Here is a 15,699-nt window from a genome sequence, read left to right as displayed (position 1 = left end):
CTTTAGCTCACTGGGTAGGGACCAGGGACTTTCCAGGAGACTAGCGTGGTCTCTGTTTCCAAGGTGCTAAGGGATTACAGTGATGGGTGTGACAGAAGACCCTGTTTAAACAAAGATGCCTGTAATCTCTTAGCTGATGACCATTTGTGGGCTGTGTACATGCTGTAAGTAGGCAATCAGGAGTAAAGCTACAATTTTGGTGCAGACATTTTTTCGTAAATTTCATGACAGAGGTTGGGAAAAAGTTGCTAAGTCACAGAAAGGGAGGGTGGGGTTGGAGAGCAAGCCCACTCACCATGCAGTGGGCGGCTCCTGTCCTGCAGGGCTGAGCCCAGCTCCCCACTCTAGGCGCTGTGACGTGGAGTTACAGCACCACTCAGCTTTGGCCCAGCCTCACCTCTGTCGACAGAGACTGGTGAACAGGCCAAACCTGAATGGTGCTGTGACCCCGTGAGCTAGGTGGCACCATTACTCAGTTTGGGGGCCTAATCACATGTGGTTTGACAGCCATTTCCGAGATTCAAATTCACGATTTCTATCACCTCTCTGACAAAACCGTAGCCTTAGGTCTGAGTTGTTAGCCTGGTACCTGCTCTTCATTCTTCAGTCGCCCTCTCTGCTAAAATACTCTGCTTAACAGGGAGCTTCAAGTCAAATCAGCAAGAGAAGAAGAACCTGAATTATTAAGAGTCACACTCACCTGTTTTTCTCCTCTCTCTAAAGAGCCATTTAGGCAACGTCCTGGTCGACATGAAACTAATTGATATCAAGGACACGCTTCCTGTGGGCTTCATCCCCATCCAGGAGACAGTCGATACACGTAAGTGTGTTTTTTCACAATGCTGGGTTTTGCGAGCAGCAAGCTTCATGCTCACGCACACCTCATGCACAGCTCCAGCAGCGGCTGAGGGGAAGAGCAGGCAGCATTGTTGCGTGCGCGTGTTTCTGGATGATCCCAGACTAGGAATAAATGGCGTTTTGTTCCTGTGTGAGACTGAGCCTGGGCCCATGCTGTACTGTGCAGAAATGCACTGTAGGCTTTTCAGTGGAGCTACCATGACTGCCCACAGGAGCGTTGCACCTTTCAGCAGAGGTGGATCTTGCTCCTTCCCTTTGCATGGGCAGGTGAGGCCCAAAAGGCATCTTGTGTCTGCCAAAGACAGTGTGGTAATGTTGGTCATGAGCTGGGTGCTCAGCAGGCTCCCAGCCTCCCTGCTCCACGTCTCCACTGGTGACCCCAGTGAAGCTGGAATAGATGATTTCACTTGGGGCAGAGCACCAGAACCTACTGCAGACTTCCCTGGCAGGTCAATGCGATCGAGTCAGATGACCCACGGGCACTCTGGCAAGATAGAGCTGCTTTTAAAGACCTGGCAGAACCTCTCTTTTGGTTATGTTAAACAAGCTCAGCTTCTGGGAAAAGATGAGTCTCTTCTGAGTAGTGTTGTAAAGGAACCTTTTGTGATGAGTCAAACTTAAATATCAAAAGCTGGATTAGTCACTTAAAAAGGGCTCCTTGAATTATTCCCCGGCATGTGTCCTGGGGCATGCAGCTGTGTAATAGTCCTTATCTCACTCGCTTTCATTAACTACACCTAAGGTATTAGATCTCCTAGATACACTAGGGATAACACTAGGTATCAAAATGGCTAGTGGGACACTGGCCCACCTCTCTTATCAGCCCTCATTCCCCCTAGTGCTTTGAAGGGGAGGGTTCTCTGGGAGCAGTTAACCTTTTTCTGCTGGTAAGTGTGGTATTGAGCTCTGTGTGTGTTGCTTGTACACGTATGACTTTATAGCCCTCAGATATGAGCAAATTGGTGCCCATGCACTGGGGAGCTGGGGTGCACATGAGCCTCTCTCATCATTGCCAAGATGAATTGGAAGGAGAATGCCCAGAAAATCCTCCCCTTCATTCCTGCAAGGGAAAAGCAGCTTTCCAGATAAATATCTAATCTGGGGGAGAAAACTCCACTCAGCCCCAAGCCCTCTGCACCAGTTAAGCCCGACTGCTGCACCCACTGCATGCTACAGAAGAGGTCTGTGCACCTGCTCTGCAAACCACTCTCAGGCCAGTGGCTGTGGCTTGTGGGAAGGGGCTGCAGTCACTCTGCTAGTGCACATACTCGCAGGTCCTTTTTGCCAGTAATGAAATGCAGACCAGTTTGTAAACTGAAAGGGAGAGGCTCACTGAATCTTCTTCACAGATAATAATTCACCTGGATCTGCAGTGCATGGGGATGGTTGGTCAGTCACTGCCAGCCTGGGGTTGATTTGTATGAGTGACCAAGAAGGAAAAGATTCTGTAACCCATGACTGACTTCCCAGTGTCACTGCCCCGGAGCACATGTGGAGGAAGAGTAGAGCCAATCGCTTATCAAGGAAACACCACGGGGTTGTGGATGGAGAATAACTTTAAATTAAATCACAGTCACGTAACCTGTGGCTGTTGGGGAGAGGACTGCGTGATTCATTTACAGTGTATTCTGCTGCCCTCCATGCGCTGTTTGTATAAATAAAATGGTGCATTTTCCCTGCCTCCATGAGCACATGTAATTAGCAGTTCTAGTTCCCTCGCTGAGTTTGCCACAGATGGAGGAATTTAGCAAAGTGTGAAAGAGCCTGGCAGATAAGCCAGTAAAACAAGCGTTGTGATATTCTGTAAGTAAAGTAACAAGGGCCTCTCATTTTGTTCAAAGTAAAATTTGTGGCTATGTGTTTCCATTTGTAGTTTCTGGACTAATAACACAACGCACTAAATGTACTGCCCCCTGGCCATCTCAGCAAAGTGCAGAAATGTGGGAGTCAAAAGGCGGGCTTCTAAAATCCACCTTTAGACACCTAACTGAAAGTGGCCTGATCTTCAGAATAGCTGAGGACCCACAAATCCACCTGACCTGACTGGGAGCTGTGGCCACCTAAATCAGGCTAAGCTGATGCTGGCTGTGGTGTACTGAATGGTGTGCCTTATACCCTCTAGGGTCACAGTCTGTATTGTCTGTACAGCTCTGGGACGCAGGTTAGTTTGGTTCTTCCAATGGCCAAACACTAGGAAGGAAGTGGCTTGAGATGGGTTTGGCTAGGAGTGCAGCAGGCCTGTGAAATCCTGTTTTATTAAATATTTTGCTAAGCTAGAATAGGGCTAAAGCGGTTAATGAGATTCAGAGATTTTACTAAAGTGGAAGGAGTTATAAACAACAGCAAGGGCAGAGAAATGTACAGGGACCTCCAGAGATTAGTAGGGCCAGCATATGGTAGCAATATGAACCACAGCTGGGAGAGTGAGCATGCATTTCCATAAACTCAATTCTTTAAGACTGAAGCTTCTGGTACAATTAGACCTTAGAGCTTGGCTAGACTAGGGAAATATACACTGGTGTAGCCACACTAGGCAAATTTCCATTACAGATACACTGCATGAATGCAAAATGGGGTTTATGCCAGGACAATTTACCTTGGTAACTTCATGGGGTAAATTGTACGATTGCAGCATATCTACACTGGGAGGTTGCACCATTACAAGAACTACACTAGTGCAAAGAGCCCAGCATAGACAGGGTCTCAGATGCATTTGGGTGAGGTGTTCCTGAGGAGATCTGAATCTGAGTTCATGCACCTCTTCTGTATCACCCTCTGGGGTCCAGTCTCTCTTCCATCTCCACCTCCCTAGTCTCACCAGATGGCAGCATTTTGCTGAATGCTCCCAATTTGAGCCTAGCTGAAGGGGGCACTTACTAGAATTTAATATGCTGCCATGCACAAATGGCCATGTGAAAAAATCTTGATCCTGGGTTGACCAATGAAACTGGTGACTTTCACATGTGTTACCAAACACGGTGATTGCTCTCCAGGCTGCTGTGGTGAATGCTACCATGAGAGAAGTGAAGTAAATGATATCAGAGATACAGGACGTGGAAACAACAGCCTGACAAATTCTATTACAGAGGCTGTAATTCTTTGTGGTATGTAGTACCTAATCTTCTCTGTAGATGATAGTGTGGAGAGAAGTACTGGTAAATAACAAATCTTGCATGCCACACAAAAGGACTAATGTTAGAAAATTCAGTCAAGTGCATGGCTTTGCACACTTATTTGCTGCCCACCTCATATTCCTGCCATAACTATCTGCATAAGAGCTGAAGATGCAATAAATAACTTTTATACCCTGGTCATGCATAAAAACCAGCCTCTAATCCTGGTTTCCTTTCACAGAAGAAATAGCTTTCAGAAAGAAGAGGCTCTGCATCAAATTCATCCCTCGAGATTCTACGGAGGCTGCTATTTGTGATATTCGAATCCTGGGCAGATCTAAGCAGGCCCCTCCACAGTACACATTCATAGGGTAAGCAGCCCTTCATCCAGAGGATGTTCCCATACCTCAGCATGTACCAAACCCATGCACTGTAATTTCCTACAGGAATTAAGTGGGAGTTTGCAAGTGTTAATGTTTGTGAAAAAGCTGTGAGATCACTGAAGGGAAAGTGCTATATAAGTGCAAAGTATTATTCTGCTTGGTGTGAGAATTACTTGATCTTCTGTGGTAATTAGCCTGGTTCTTATTACACAAGATGTTTCTTGGTGAAACTTGCTGCTGATTGATATCATGTGTGCATGCTGCATTTGCTAATAGCATTAATTATTTCTCTGTTATGTACAAAGGGAACTTAACAATATGGGTATTTGGTACCGAATGGGTAGGGTTCCACGAAACCATGACTCCTCGCAACCCGGGACACCTTCTTCCCAAGTACCAGCTTCAACACCAGCTCCTAACCTTCCAAGGTAGGTTCTGCCACTCGTCAGTGTTTTCTGTGGTTCTCTCCTGTTGGGCATGCCATGCTGCGTATTTTAGCTGAACACTCAAGCCAGTGGGACTGTGACCAGTGGGCACTGTCCCAGTATAAATTATCACTTGGTCCACCCTGATATGATGGGGGAATATATGCTAGTCCCCAGAAAGCTGTGCCGATGTCGTGCATAGATGGCACATGGATGGAATGGGGATGAGAAGGTAGCAAAGTTAACAGAACAACAACAAAAATGCATTCACTGAGGGCTCCCCAGTGGTCCTGTTTAGCCTGCCGGCCTGGGTCAGAGTGTAAACAATTCCAAGCATGAAACTGCCTGTCTTTTGTGTCCTGTATACCAAAGAGCACACTGTCAGCACCCAGCAAACAACAACAGTATCATAGAGCTTCTCACAGTTGCCCCATATCTTTGTTTTTAACTGAATATAAAGCATCTTTGGTCTTACGTGAGTGCCTAGGATTCTCCTTCCTGGGGCAGGCCAGTGGTCTATCTAGACTGCTATCTTCACCATCCACCCCTCCCCCCCCCCCCCCCCCCCCCCGGGAAAGTGGGACAAGGAGATGGGGGAGCATTCATGCCCTTGGTGGATTGTGCAGGCTTGTTATATAAGAGTGGGGAACAATTTTTTCCTAATCCCCAGAACTGAAGCCTGAGGTTGCTTTTCTTTGTCGTGTCCAAACCTGTGACTTTAGGCCCCGCTGCTGCCGCCATTCTTTGTGCGCAGACCCAGCCACCCACCATCACACAAGGAACTGCAACAGCAGGGCCGTAGAGCCGCTGCGAACGTCACGGCTTTGCTCTTGCAGTGTGTGTGTGTGTGTGTGTATGTGTGTCAAGTGTGTATGTGTATTTTATATGTCAGAGGAACAGGAGTATAATTATCACTTACAATTATTTACCACATTTTCCTGCACAAAGCCCAGTGGTGGGGGTGTTTTTAAACAACCCCGCACGCAGAGAATGAATTGAACGATTTATATTATTGGCATTTGAGATGAAAATGCAGCATTGCATGCAATGGTGAGAGAGTTGCTATGAACTCGTAGCCCGGGCAACCCCAATTGGAAAACTTGTTCTCGGTGCGTTTTTACATATTTTGGAGTGTCAGTGTTTTGTTAGCACATTCAGTGTACTCCAAATACATCTAGCGAATGAAAGGAAATGCTTGGGATTTATATTTCTAAGGAGATTGGCAGATGGGAATTCCATGGAGACTGTAAATTGTCCAAAGTTCAGTGTATTGTCTGGCTAGAAGATGCTACCCATATCCTTGGTTATTTTGCTTTTCTGTGCATTTTAAAGAGCGGCAGTCTTAAAATTGCTTCAAAAAGGCTTTTAACGGGGCTATGTGGTAACTTTATCCTGATGAAGGCCGGTATCTGGGTAGGGGCATGCTCCCATGCCCTTATGTGTGCTTATAACCTAGTGTATTGTGGTGACTTCTCAACCATCTTCTGTGGTTTATTTTTGACAAGTCACTTCACTGAAAGTTGTGCTAGATCTCATCTCTTGTGCTGTCTGAGAGGGGTCCTTGCTGCATGGTAAAGAGAAAAATTATCTTAGCAAGAGAATGTCAGTGGCTGTCCTTAATCACGAAGTGTGGAAGGGTCATTTTATGACTGAGCAGGGAGGGCTGCAGAATGGCTCCAGAGCTGTTGGGAACGGGGCCAGAATTGGAGCTCAGAGCATCAGCGACAGTCTGAAAAGAAGTGTTTACAAGGCTTATATATTTTATAACCTCTTGTTGTACAGTTTATGGTTTACAATGGCTGCAAGGAAATTGGATCAGTTTTGTTTTACTCGCCAAATAAAACAAATGTCAAAATAGTCAATATAAAATGTATTCTAATTTGGCTGAGTTAAAACAGCCAGTATGCAGTGGAATAATTGAATGTTACATTAATGCCTCCTAGTAAAAACCACCTGTCTGTAGCTGGCTCTACCCTCATGCACCATGTATGATTTACAGGTAACTTTTACACCAGAATAAAAACAGCCCAATCATTCAAGGCATCTATTCATGTCTGGGTTTTTTTACATTGATTATTTATTATCCAATATATTTTTTAGAAATAGAAATGTATAGAAAGATGCTCCTTGCAAACATTTCTTATTAGAGGAAACATATGTTACTTGAAAAGCTGTTTTAACACTTTATCAACAGGGTAGTAATTTATTCAAGCTTAATGTCCATGGAAGATTGTAGTCACAAGTAACTTTTTATTTTAGCATGACCATAGAGATAAGAGAACACACTTGCAGCCAGTTTGCCATTTTATTCCATGTGGATATATTCCAACAGTAGCTGCAAAAGTCTGTTCTGAATGACCGCGGATGCCAAGACAGAATCACTGAGCAGCACATTACACAACTAGTGCTATTTAGCTGTTAGGTTGGTCAGATATTTGAAGGGGTTCTCTTCAGTTTCTGACTTGTTTTTATAAAATACCTTTGAAATCAGGACAATATGCAGTGTATCCTCAGTGCTTCGGAATGCGTGCTAACACTGTAGTACGTACAGATAGACAACAGAACACCCCAGTGTGTTACTGCAGAGCTTCTTAATACATCGGTTTTCATTTCTGTGCTGGGCAGGTTCAGCAGACACATTAATTATTGATTCTCATGATGCTGGCATGTCAGAGTTCCATCACACATGCTTCGCTGCTCTGCAAGAGACTCAACTCAGCACCTTACTGTGTGTCAGCATTGCTGCTTCGTCCATCTGAGGTTCTGTTCAGGCCATTCGCACTCTGGATTCTGCTTAGTCCCAGCATCGGAACTTCCCTGTCCCCTCCTGTTAAAGTAGGAGAGGTTTGCACTAGGGTTTGCTCTTTTGTTGGGAACATGGAACTCAGTTGCAAGTTCTGTACCGATATCTAATGAACAAAAGCTTTTGCTAAATCGTCTGCCTTTGAATGTCCTTAGGTAGAGTTGGCCAGTGGCTCGGGTGTGTGGGCTTCACACTATGCTTGTGCCTGCCCTTTTGAGAGAGAGAGAGAGAGAAGAAATCTGTACCAAAGTACATTAGTTTCAGTCTCATGAAAGACGGTTCAGAAATCTCTGTCTTCTCATGCGCTTGTATTTAATGCCTGGCTGGCAGCATCCTGGGTTTCTCAGAAAGTGATGCCTGCAGTGGAAACAAACCTATGTGCTCTTCTTTAAGGACATCCCTGTTTGCTAGCATGCTTGCTATGTCCAGGATACACCCGTCTTCCGACTATGGGGTAATACACCATTGATTTCAATGGAGCATCCGTTCAGAACTGCGGAGCGGAAAGAGGCAAAGGGCTGAACACAATTCCTCCTGCCAGTATGGAGGGGGAAGGATTGCTTGTTTCCTGTTGCGGGGATGTTCATGTTGCTTTGGCTCTCTCTTGTCCTTCGTATTCCCCATTACAAGCGTCTGGGCTTCTGGTCTCCTGGACCGAGGCTGAGACGTTGCGCTGTGGAGTGCGACCTGATGAGCTGCCATTGTGCATTGTAGGATGACGCGGTGTCAAGTCACCCTAGGATTTTTCTCCCTATATTTTGTGCTGTGGGCAGCGTGGAGAAATACACCTGCCATTTCTCATCCAAGAGGCGAGTGTTTAAAGATCCATTCCGGTGACTTGAGCTGCCTGTAGCAGGAATGTTGGACATGAAGCTTTACACTGCTTTCCTAGGTGTGTTTGCTGGGCACTGCTGGGCAGTCAGTAATTAATGCAGCTTTGTTGAGAGGGTCGGTGTGAGTAATGTCTCTTGTATAAGTTGGTGCTAAACACAGCACAGTGATTGCTTCACCTTAGGGCCTTTGGGGGAGGGGGTTTCCCAAAAGCAGGTGCTAATAATAAATATTTCAGCCTTGCCTTTTGAGGACATCAGCTTAGTTGCTGTGTGTGACCAGCATGGGGACCACAGCCTACGTGTGCCAGAGAGTGTCAGGGTCACATGTTTGGTGTTTAGGGAATAAGCACTAGCGAAAACTTCATTACAAGTTTGCCCCAGCCTGCAGTTCTGCCTAGCAATTGTGTATGAGTTCAGCTTTCTACCTGGCATTTGTGCTCTCCATAAATCTAACCTCAGCTTTTCTGGGGGGAGCTCTGACTTCCTGCCAGCACAGGCAGAGCTCCCCGAAAGCCATCTCGCTTGCTGAGGCCTGCATATCGGCTGTTCTCTGCGTTTGTGTGATTTCTTGATTAGCAAGTGCCTTCCGAGTTCCTTCCCAAGGTGCTGCTGGAAGAGCCTCCACCACACTCATTCAAACAATCTTCTAACAATTTGTCAGCTTCCAGCAAGATGTCACTCAGTGCTGCTGAAGTGTGTTTTACAATGACAGACATAATTGCCCTTAACTTTTTGCGTGGATGTTATCAATCTGTGGCAGATACTTTGGGAAATGGAACACTTTGATTGCAGAAGATGTGTCACACGCGTTTAATCTTACTCTCAGCGAGACCGCGATTCAGTCACAACTTTTGCATGTTGCTGTCAGGTTTTGAGAACATAGATCTGCGCTGACCCTGAGAATTGTTCAGTCATTCCGATTGCAGGGCTGTCATCTGAAAGGCTAATGGCTTACTAGGGGAAAGGAGAATTGTGCTGCAATCATCATGTATTCAGATCATGCTTCACCACAGCCTGGCTCACAGAGCATTCAGGCCAAAAAGGCTCTGACCCCTCCGTCCACCTTCAGAGCTTGCCCGCTCCACCTCCTTGGCAGTTTGGGGTGCAGTATCCGAAACACTTGTTTCGTCTCTGCTTGAATTAAAAGCGAGCGAGGGACTGGTGTGGAGACATGAAGCCTTTCGCTTCTAGGTCCCTGATGCAAATTTAGCCCAGTCACTCCGTGGCAGAAGTTTGTTAGCAGGGAGCCTCAGTCTGGTCCCTGGTGGACGGATTACAGAAACCACCAGCAGAGGTCCCCTATGTAGGCAGCTTCAGCTGAGAGGCCACGGATCAACTGGGTTGTGAAGGCTGAATTTTCATCTTGGGATGGGGTGTGCAGCACAGTGGAAGGGCAACGGGGGGAGCATGCGCTGCTGTTAACCTGCAGTTCCTGTTCTGCCAATAAAGGACTTCAGTCCATGGGGCCGCTCTCACCAGTGAACGGTGAGTATGCAAGTTCACTGGGAAAACCCTGGTGGTGTTGTAGGGGGTGAGTGGGCTGGAATGCCAGAACACAAGCTATTGTTACAGCTAATTAATCAGAGACCTGTAGCAATGCCGATGAAATGAACGTTGTAACTTCCTAGCAGTGGGTTTGCAGCCTCCTCCAGCCTACATGCCTTTTCCTCTTTGCTTGGAATACAGACACAGCCTGTGCCACTGAATGCTTCACGTTGTAATGAAATACAGAGCTGGTGTGGATGTTCTACCAGGAGAGCTCTGTCTGGTTTTGGTAAGAGAGTGGCAAGTATTTAATGTAAATTCTTGGAATAGGAGCAGCATGTGTGAATTTTCCTTCCATGCTACCGATTTTATTTTGAATAGTTGAGTTGCTTCCTCATACCAAAAGTTCATGTTTTGTTCATATTCCCCTGCGCATAACTGAGTTTGTGACAAGGGTTTCTGGCAGAGGGGTCTGTTGATTTTTAATTGTTTTGTTTTATTGATGGCGTTTGAACTGTGGCTTGTAGCTTGAAAGGTGATTAACATTTGGCTTTCTGTAGGGAAATTATAATGTACAGGGATGGGAGTCAATAATGTGCTACCAGTGGATGTGGCGAATTGGAGAACTAAACTCAGTGTGATACTGAGCCAGTCTCTCCCGCGTGAAGGTGAATTGAATGGAAGAGGAAAGACTTGAACTGTTCCTAATCTTTCTTTTTAAAAAAGTATCAACACACATTATTTAGAGGTAACAATATCCGATTCTCTTTCATGCACTTCAAACCCATTTTCTGAGCTTATCTGGCTTATCAAACATCAGCTCATGTATTCTTTGAGCTAAAGGTTCAAATCACATTTATTGTGACAATAGGGGGAATATACCCAGTCTTTTATTAACCAACTTATTCTAAAAACATGTCAAGTTGAGGGTGGGGCCAAGAGTTAGAGAGCAGGTGTGCTGAGTTGGGTTTTGTTGGAAGACGAAGACCTGCGGGGTTGAAGAGATGAGAACGCGAGAGTCTGAACACTTCCAGGAGGAAGCATTTTCCACAGTCCCACTCGGTGGCACAGTAGGAAGTGCACTGTAAAGAAATACATCTGTGATCAGTATACCCCCCGTTGCATAAGAAATATGCTGAGAACAGTTTGCATGAGCAGAGGATGGGAAGGCAGGTTGACATATGGCCATTTAGGGATTGTTTCCCGTTAAAGGCTTGTTATGAAACTTGCACTAACCATGCATGACTTGTATCCGGCTCTGCCACATGAAGATGGCAAAAAATGAGTTAAAGTCCAGTGTGTTTTAGTGGTAGCCGGTGATTAGGAAGAAATGTTGAAACTGTCTGAACAGTTCCTAGCCCGAGAATCCCCAAAGCAGCTGAGAAAGAAAGACACTATCTACAGTTAAGAGAAGTTTGATTTACTCAGCTCGTTTTCAGGGTGGAGAGAGAAATATTAGGGAGTATGCAGACTGAAGACGCTTCAGTCTTCTCAGTATTGTTTTTCTTTAGAGAACGCTCTTCCTAAAGGCGTTCTGCCACTGTGGCGTCGTTTGGGATCACTGAATACAGCTTGTGGTATTCATGCAAAGGAGCTGTGTGCTTAGTTGTTAAACAAGCCCTTTTGGGGAATTGGGAGTTTGTTTCTAAAACTGCAGTGGTGTCTGCTAGTTAATATAATCTCTGCCACTGTGGATCTAATTGTGCTTTCACCCTGAAGTATGTGAGAGTATGTTCAGGGAGTAGCTGTTTCCATCAATCACTTTCACCATTTTTACTTTTCTCCAGAACATTTCTAGAGTTTATTGGTTTTAGACTCTCATTAGTTACTATTTAAAGGCCTGGCAGTGCTCTTTCTGGAGGTGCCTGTGTGTGATTTCTTGGGGAAATGGCCATATAAATGTTGAGCATTTGTTCAAAAGGCTTTGTGGGAGTGAGACTGCTGTTTCTAGTGATCTGAGGCCTGATCCTACAATGCCCATTGAAGCAGTGAACGTCTTTGCGTTGACTTCAGTGGCTTTGGATCAGGCACCATGTTCTCTTCTTCAAACAGACTCATGGTGTGTTTTGCACACAAAAGTGTTTAGTTCTGAGAGAGGCTTGTGAATTTAGGCTTTGTTATTTTAAGGCTGATTTGATAGTATTTAAAATCTTCACTATGGAAGCTTATAGTGCATAATTTGATCTTTTGAGTATTTCTGCGGTTTGCTCCTTCCGGCCCCCCACCCCCGAACCCAGTTTCATTTTCCGTAGAGTTGAAAACTACTAATTCTAGAGATGAAGGATGTGGAAAGCTGCACACACTTCCCATTGCAGCCTCCAGAGACATCAGACTGTTCATCTAACACAACAACTTCATAACCCTTCATATTTACAGGCTGCGCTCTAAGCACTTTCATGCAGTCCTCAACTTACAAGACTTGACTGGGCTCCAGCTCAGACTTTCAAGTTGGGTAAATTAAACTCAGAGAGTTGATGAGATTTGTTTTTTCTTCTCCCTGTTCGGCAGCTGTTATATTCTGCTTGTTTAAATGTATCTGATCATAAACAAATCCTCCATACAGAGCAAGCGGTAAGAGCTACACTCTGCATTGAGCCCTGTAGTTTGGACTGGGGCTTTCGTACTCTAGACCAGGCACTCCCTGTAATGACTCTCTATTTTTGTTCCATTTACTCCTGTTTAGAAGTGATTATTTTAGTTTGAGGAAAATAATCTTGACTCTAGTGTCCCGTGTACTCAGCATGTGGGTGTGAGCAGAAGTGAGGTCATGCTGAATAAAGGTGCATTGTGCCACCACTGTGGGCTTGTGCCTCTCCCCCTTGCCCAGCTGTGAGAGAGTGGTGGGTAAATCTACAATTCAGTGGAAAGAATCACTCACTCCCTTCTCCGCTCTCTCATGCAAAGGGGCAGCTCTAAATCTGAGAATGGTACCCCCAACGCTCAGTGATTTTTTGAGAAATAGGATATTTTAGCAGTTTGGAATGAGATGAAATACTTACCAGGCCCATATGTTGCTTGTTTTAGGTAAAGGGTCAGTGAGGTTGTAGAAAGTATTTCAATATTTGGGTTTCTATGATTAGAATAGATTGTCTGGAATGAAGGCCGTTCCCTAGGTAATTCTCAGCCTTCCAGTCTTTGTTTCTCACTGCAGCGCTTTCGCCTGTGAGGTAGGTGTTGTAGCATTGCAATGCTCACATGCAAGAAAAGTTAAGAGCTGTGAATAAATATCGTAGATGTGATTTTTGGATATTATGGAAATCTGCTTTCGTGTTTTCTGTAAACTGTAACTTGAGACACGTATCCTGAGACTTAAGCACTTGCTTAAGGACTCCTTTGACTTCTAGCCATGTGGCATGCACACGTATTTTTAAGGACACACTCTTTCCCAGTCTAAATGCTGGGCTTGAAACTACTATCTTGTGGGTGGATTTTTAGTTTTTGTAGCCTAGTGTACAATGGCAGTGTACTGCTCTGGGAAAGAGGTGAGAACTTTTGGTAACAGTCATTGAATGTGGAAGATGATGCAGGTTTATTTGGCAGTATTTCTATGTGGCTCTACAGATTTTTCATCACAATTCTTATGTGCATATCAGATAAATGATGGACGTGCACATGGCACCCCAAAGTGCAGCACTGCTTCTAGTTAGTGTTATACAACATGGTTTTAGTTTACTAAATTAGCGTGAGTCAGTGTTCTGTATCTTGACTGACTTCTATACCATGTTGCACCTGATCTGATTGGAAGCTAAAGTCACCACTGTTTACTCTGGTGTCCATTGTGATATTTTGGATTGAATTCTGAAGCTTCCTTTGCTCTCTGGCATTTCCCCTTACAATCCTTTGTTACTTTTTATAAGTATTTGCTCCCTAACTTCAGAAGCAATTCATCACCTTCATACAGACTGTCATTAATAATTGTTGTTTGGAACTGTTGGGTATCCCCTGGCCTGTTTGTGGGAGTGCCTCTAAAATACGCACCTGAAAACTGGCCATAATATCTGCATTACACACACTTCTCTCTTGATGGTCTCTGGCGACTTTGCCTATCACATGCCATTTTTGTTGCTGCTGTGTGTTGAATTGTTCCAAGAGTTTAATGAGTAAAAGAGCAGCTGAAGTAGAGAGTGGTTAAATCAAACCTGCACTGAACTGTTGTTGTTTGATACCACCATGGAGTGTTCTGGAATTGTCAATATTTAATTGTTTGAGAAAATGTTTTGCCAGAATCTGTGCATCTTAGTGCCCATCTTAAATCAATCTGGTTTCACGTGCCAACGTTCAAGAGAATTGTTTTGAAAGCCTGATTCCCAGTCTCAATGGAGTAGGCATTCCTCAGTCTCCAAAGTCCATCTTGTCGCTTTAGTAATATAGAGGGGGGGGGCGACTTTTTTTGATGTGTGTGCGTGTGGAAATGCTGAAGAAACATAATTGGCATTCGTGTATGTTAATGTGAGTTGCTGTTCCTTAATATGAGAGTTTCCACTAAAGTACTAATAATTACTGTTAATACCTTTCAGTGGAAACTTTCAGAGTAAATGAGCAGTGGTTGAAACAGTATTTAATGGCATGCTGCTGGCATGATAAGAATGCAAATATGCGTTATTAGCCTAATGATTTTGCTGTCGCCATGGCTGTGCGGCAACACTGTTGTGAATATGTCATGCAGCACCCGTGAATTTGGAAAGTGTGTCAAAACACAAGTTCAATTAGTTTGCTCTAATTGTGGCTCTAGAGAGTTAGTAACTATATCACTCCTCATTAAAAGAGATTTTCTTATATGGATTAATGTAACATGCAAAGGAAAGTTTCAGAATTCCAGAGAGGAGCTGGCTTCTGAGACAGGGAGGCCGTAGGTTGTACAGGTCCACAGCCCTGACTGCGCGCCATGCACTGCTGCCTTAGCCTGAGGAGCCCTGAGGCTCTGGTGCGAAGAGCAGGTTTGAAAGCCTCTGAGATCTCTCTCCCCACATAGGGAGGAGGGAGACAGAACAAGGGCAATGAAGGGTCCCTAACTCAGGAATCCCAGGTCCTTCCCTTGGGACACTGGTTCTGCTGGCTAAGCATGATTTGTACCCTGCTGAGCCCCCTAGGGCAGGGGTCGTCAGACTATGGCGCACGTGCCAAAGGCAGCACGCGAGCTGATTTTTACTGGCACACTGCTGCCGGACCTGCTTAGCCCGCTGCCTGTCTGGGTGAACGGACTCCTAGGCCGGCAGCAGTCTGAGCAGGGCCGACAGCCCGGACCCCAGCTGGCCAGTGGCCGGAACCCCAGACTGGCAGCGGGCTGAGCGGCTCAGCGTGCTACCGGTCTGGGGTTCTGTCCACCGGCCCCTGCCAGCTGGGGTCACAACTGCCGGCCCTGCTCAGCCCGTTGCGTTCTGGGGTTCTGTCAGGGCCCCTGTAAATGTAAATTTTATTACTGGTATGCGAAACCTTAAATTACTGAAAACATGGCACGCCACTTCTCAGAGGTTTCCGACCCCTGCCCTAGGGTGTGTCTGCTCCCAGCACAGACTCTCCCTAGCTCCGTTCGAGCTAGCGTGCTAGCAATGCCAGGTTGTGGCAAGGTCGGTGGCATGGGCTAGCCACACAAGTCCAAGCTCACCTGACCCCCTAGGTGTGAGCTCAGGTGGCTAGCCCAAGCCGCTGCCTGTGCCACAACATCCACACTGCTGCTGTTAGTGCGCTAGCTCGAGCAGAACTAGCACGAGTTTGTCTCCCCACATTGGGAGTTGCGCCGCCCAGCTGCAGTGCAGACGTCTCTTATGAGCCCTGCCAGGAAGGGTGAGCCAAGAGCAG

The 15,699-nt window shown here is 45.6% G+C and overlaps 1 protein-coding gene across 6 annotated transcripts in view; it reads left to right on the top strand.

Annotated features, from left to right (window-relative positions):
- Window positions 1-15,699, top strand: part of MVB12B (multivesicular body subunit 12B) — a 100,758-nt gene that overhangs the window by 26,327 nt on the left and 58,732 nt on the right. For all 6 annotated transcript variants that reach the window (XM_050926742.1, XM_050926740.1, XM_050926738.1 and 3 more), the window contains 3 exons: window positions 724-820; window positions 4,213-4,342; window positions 4,660-4,782. In XM_050926742.1, the coding sequence (XP_050782699.1) occupies window positions 724-820; window positions 4,213-4,342; window positions 4,660-4,782 (350 nt within the window). The remainder of the gene's footprint in view (window positions 1-723; window positions 821-4,212; window positions 4,343-4,659; window positions 4,783-15,699) is intronic.

The sequence above is a fragment of the Gopherus flavomarginatus genome, chromosome 17 (genome assembly GCF_025201925.1).
Source record: "Gopherus flavomarginatus isolate rGopFla2 chromosome 17, rGopFla2.mat.asm, whole genome shotgun sequence".
In the NCBI taxonomy this organism is placed as follows: domain Eukaryota; kingdom Metazoa; phylum Chordata; order Testudines; family Testudinidae; genus Gopherus; species Gopherus flavomarginatus.
This window is presented reverse-complemented; position numbering and strand designations above follow the sequence as displayed.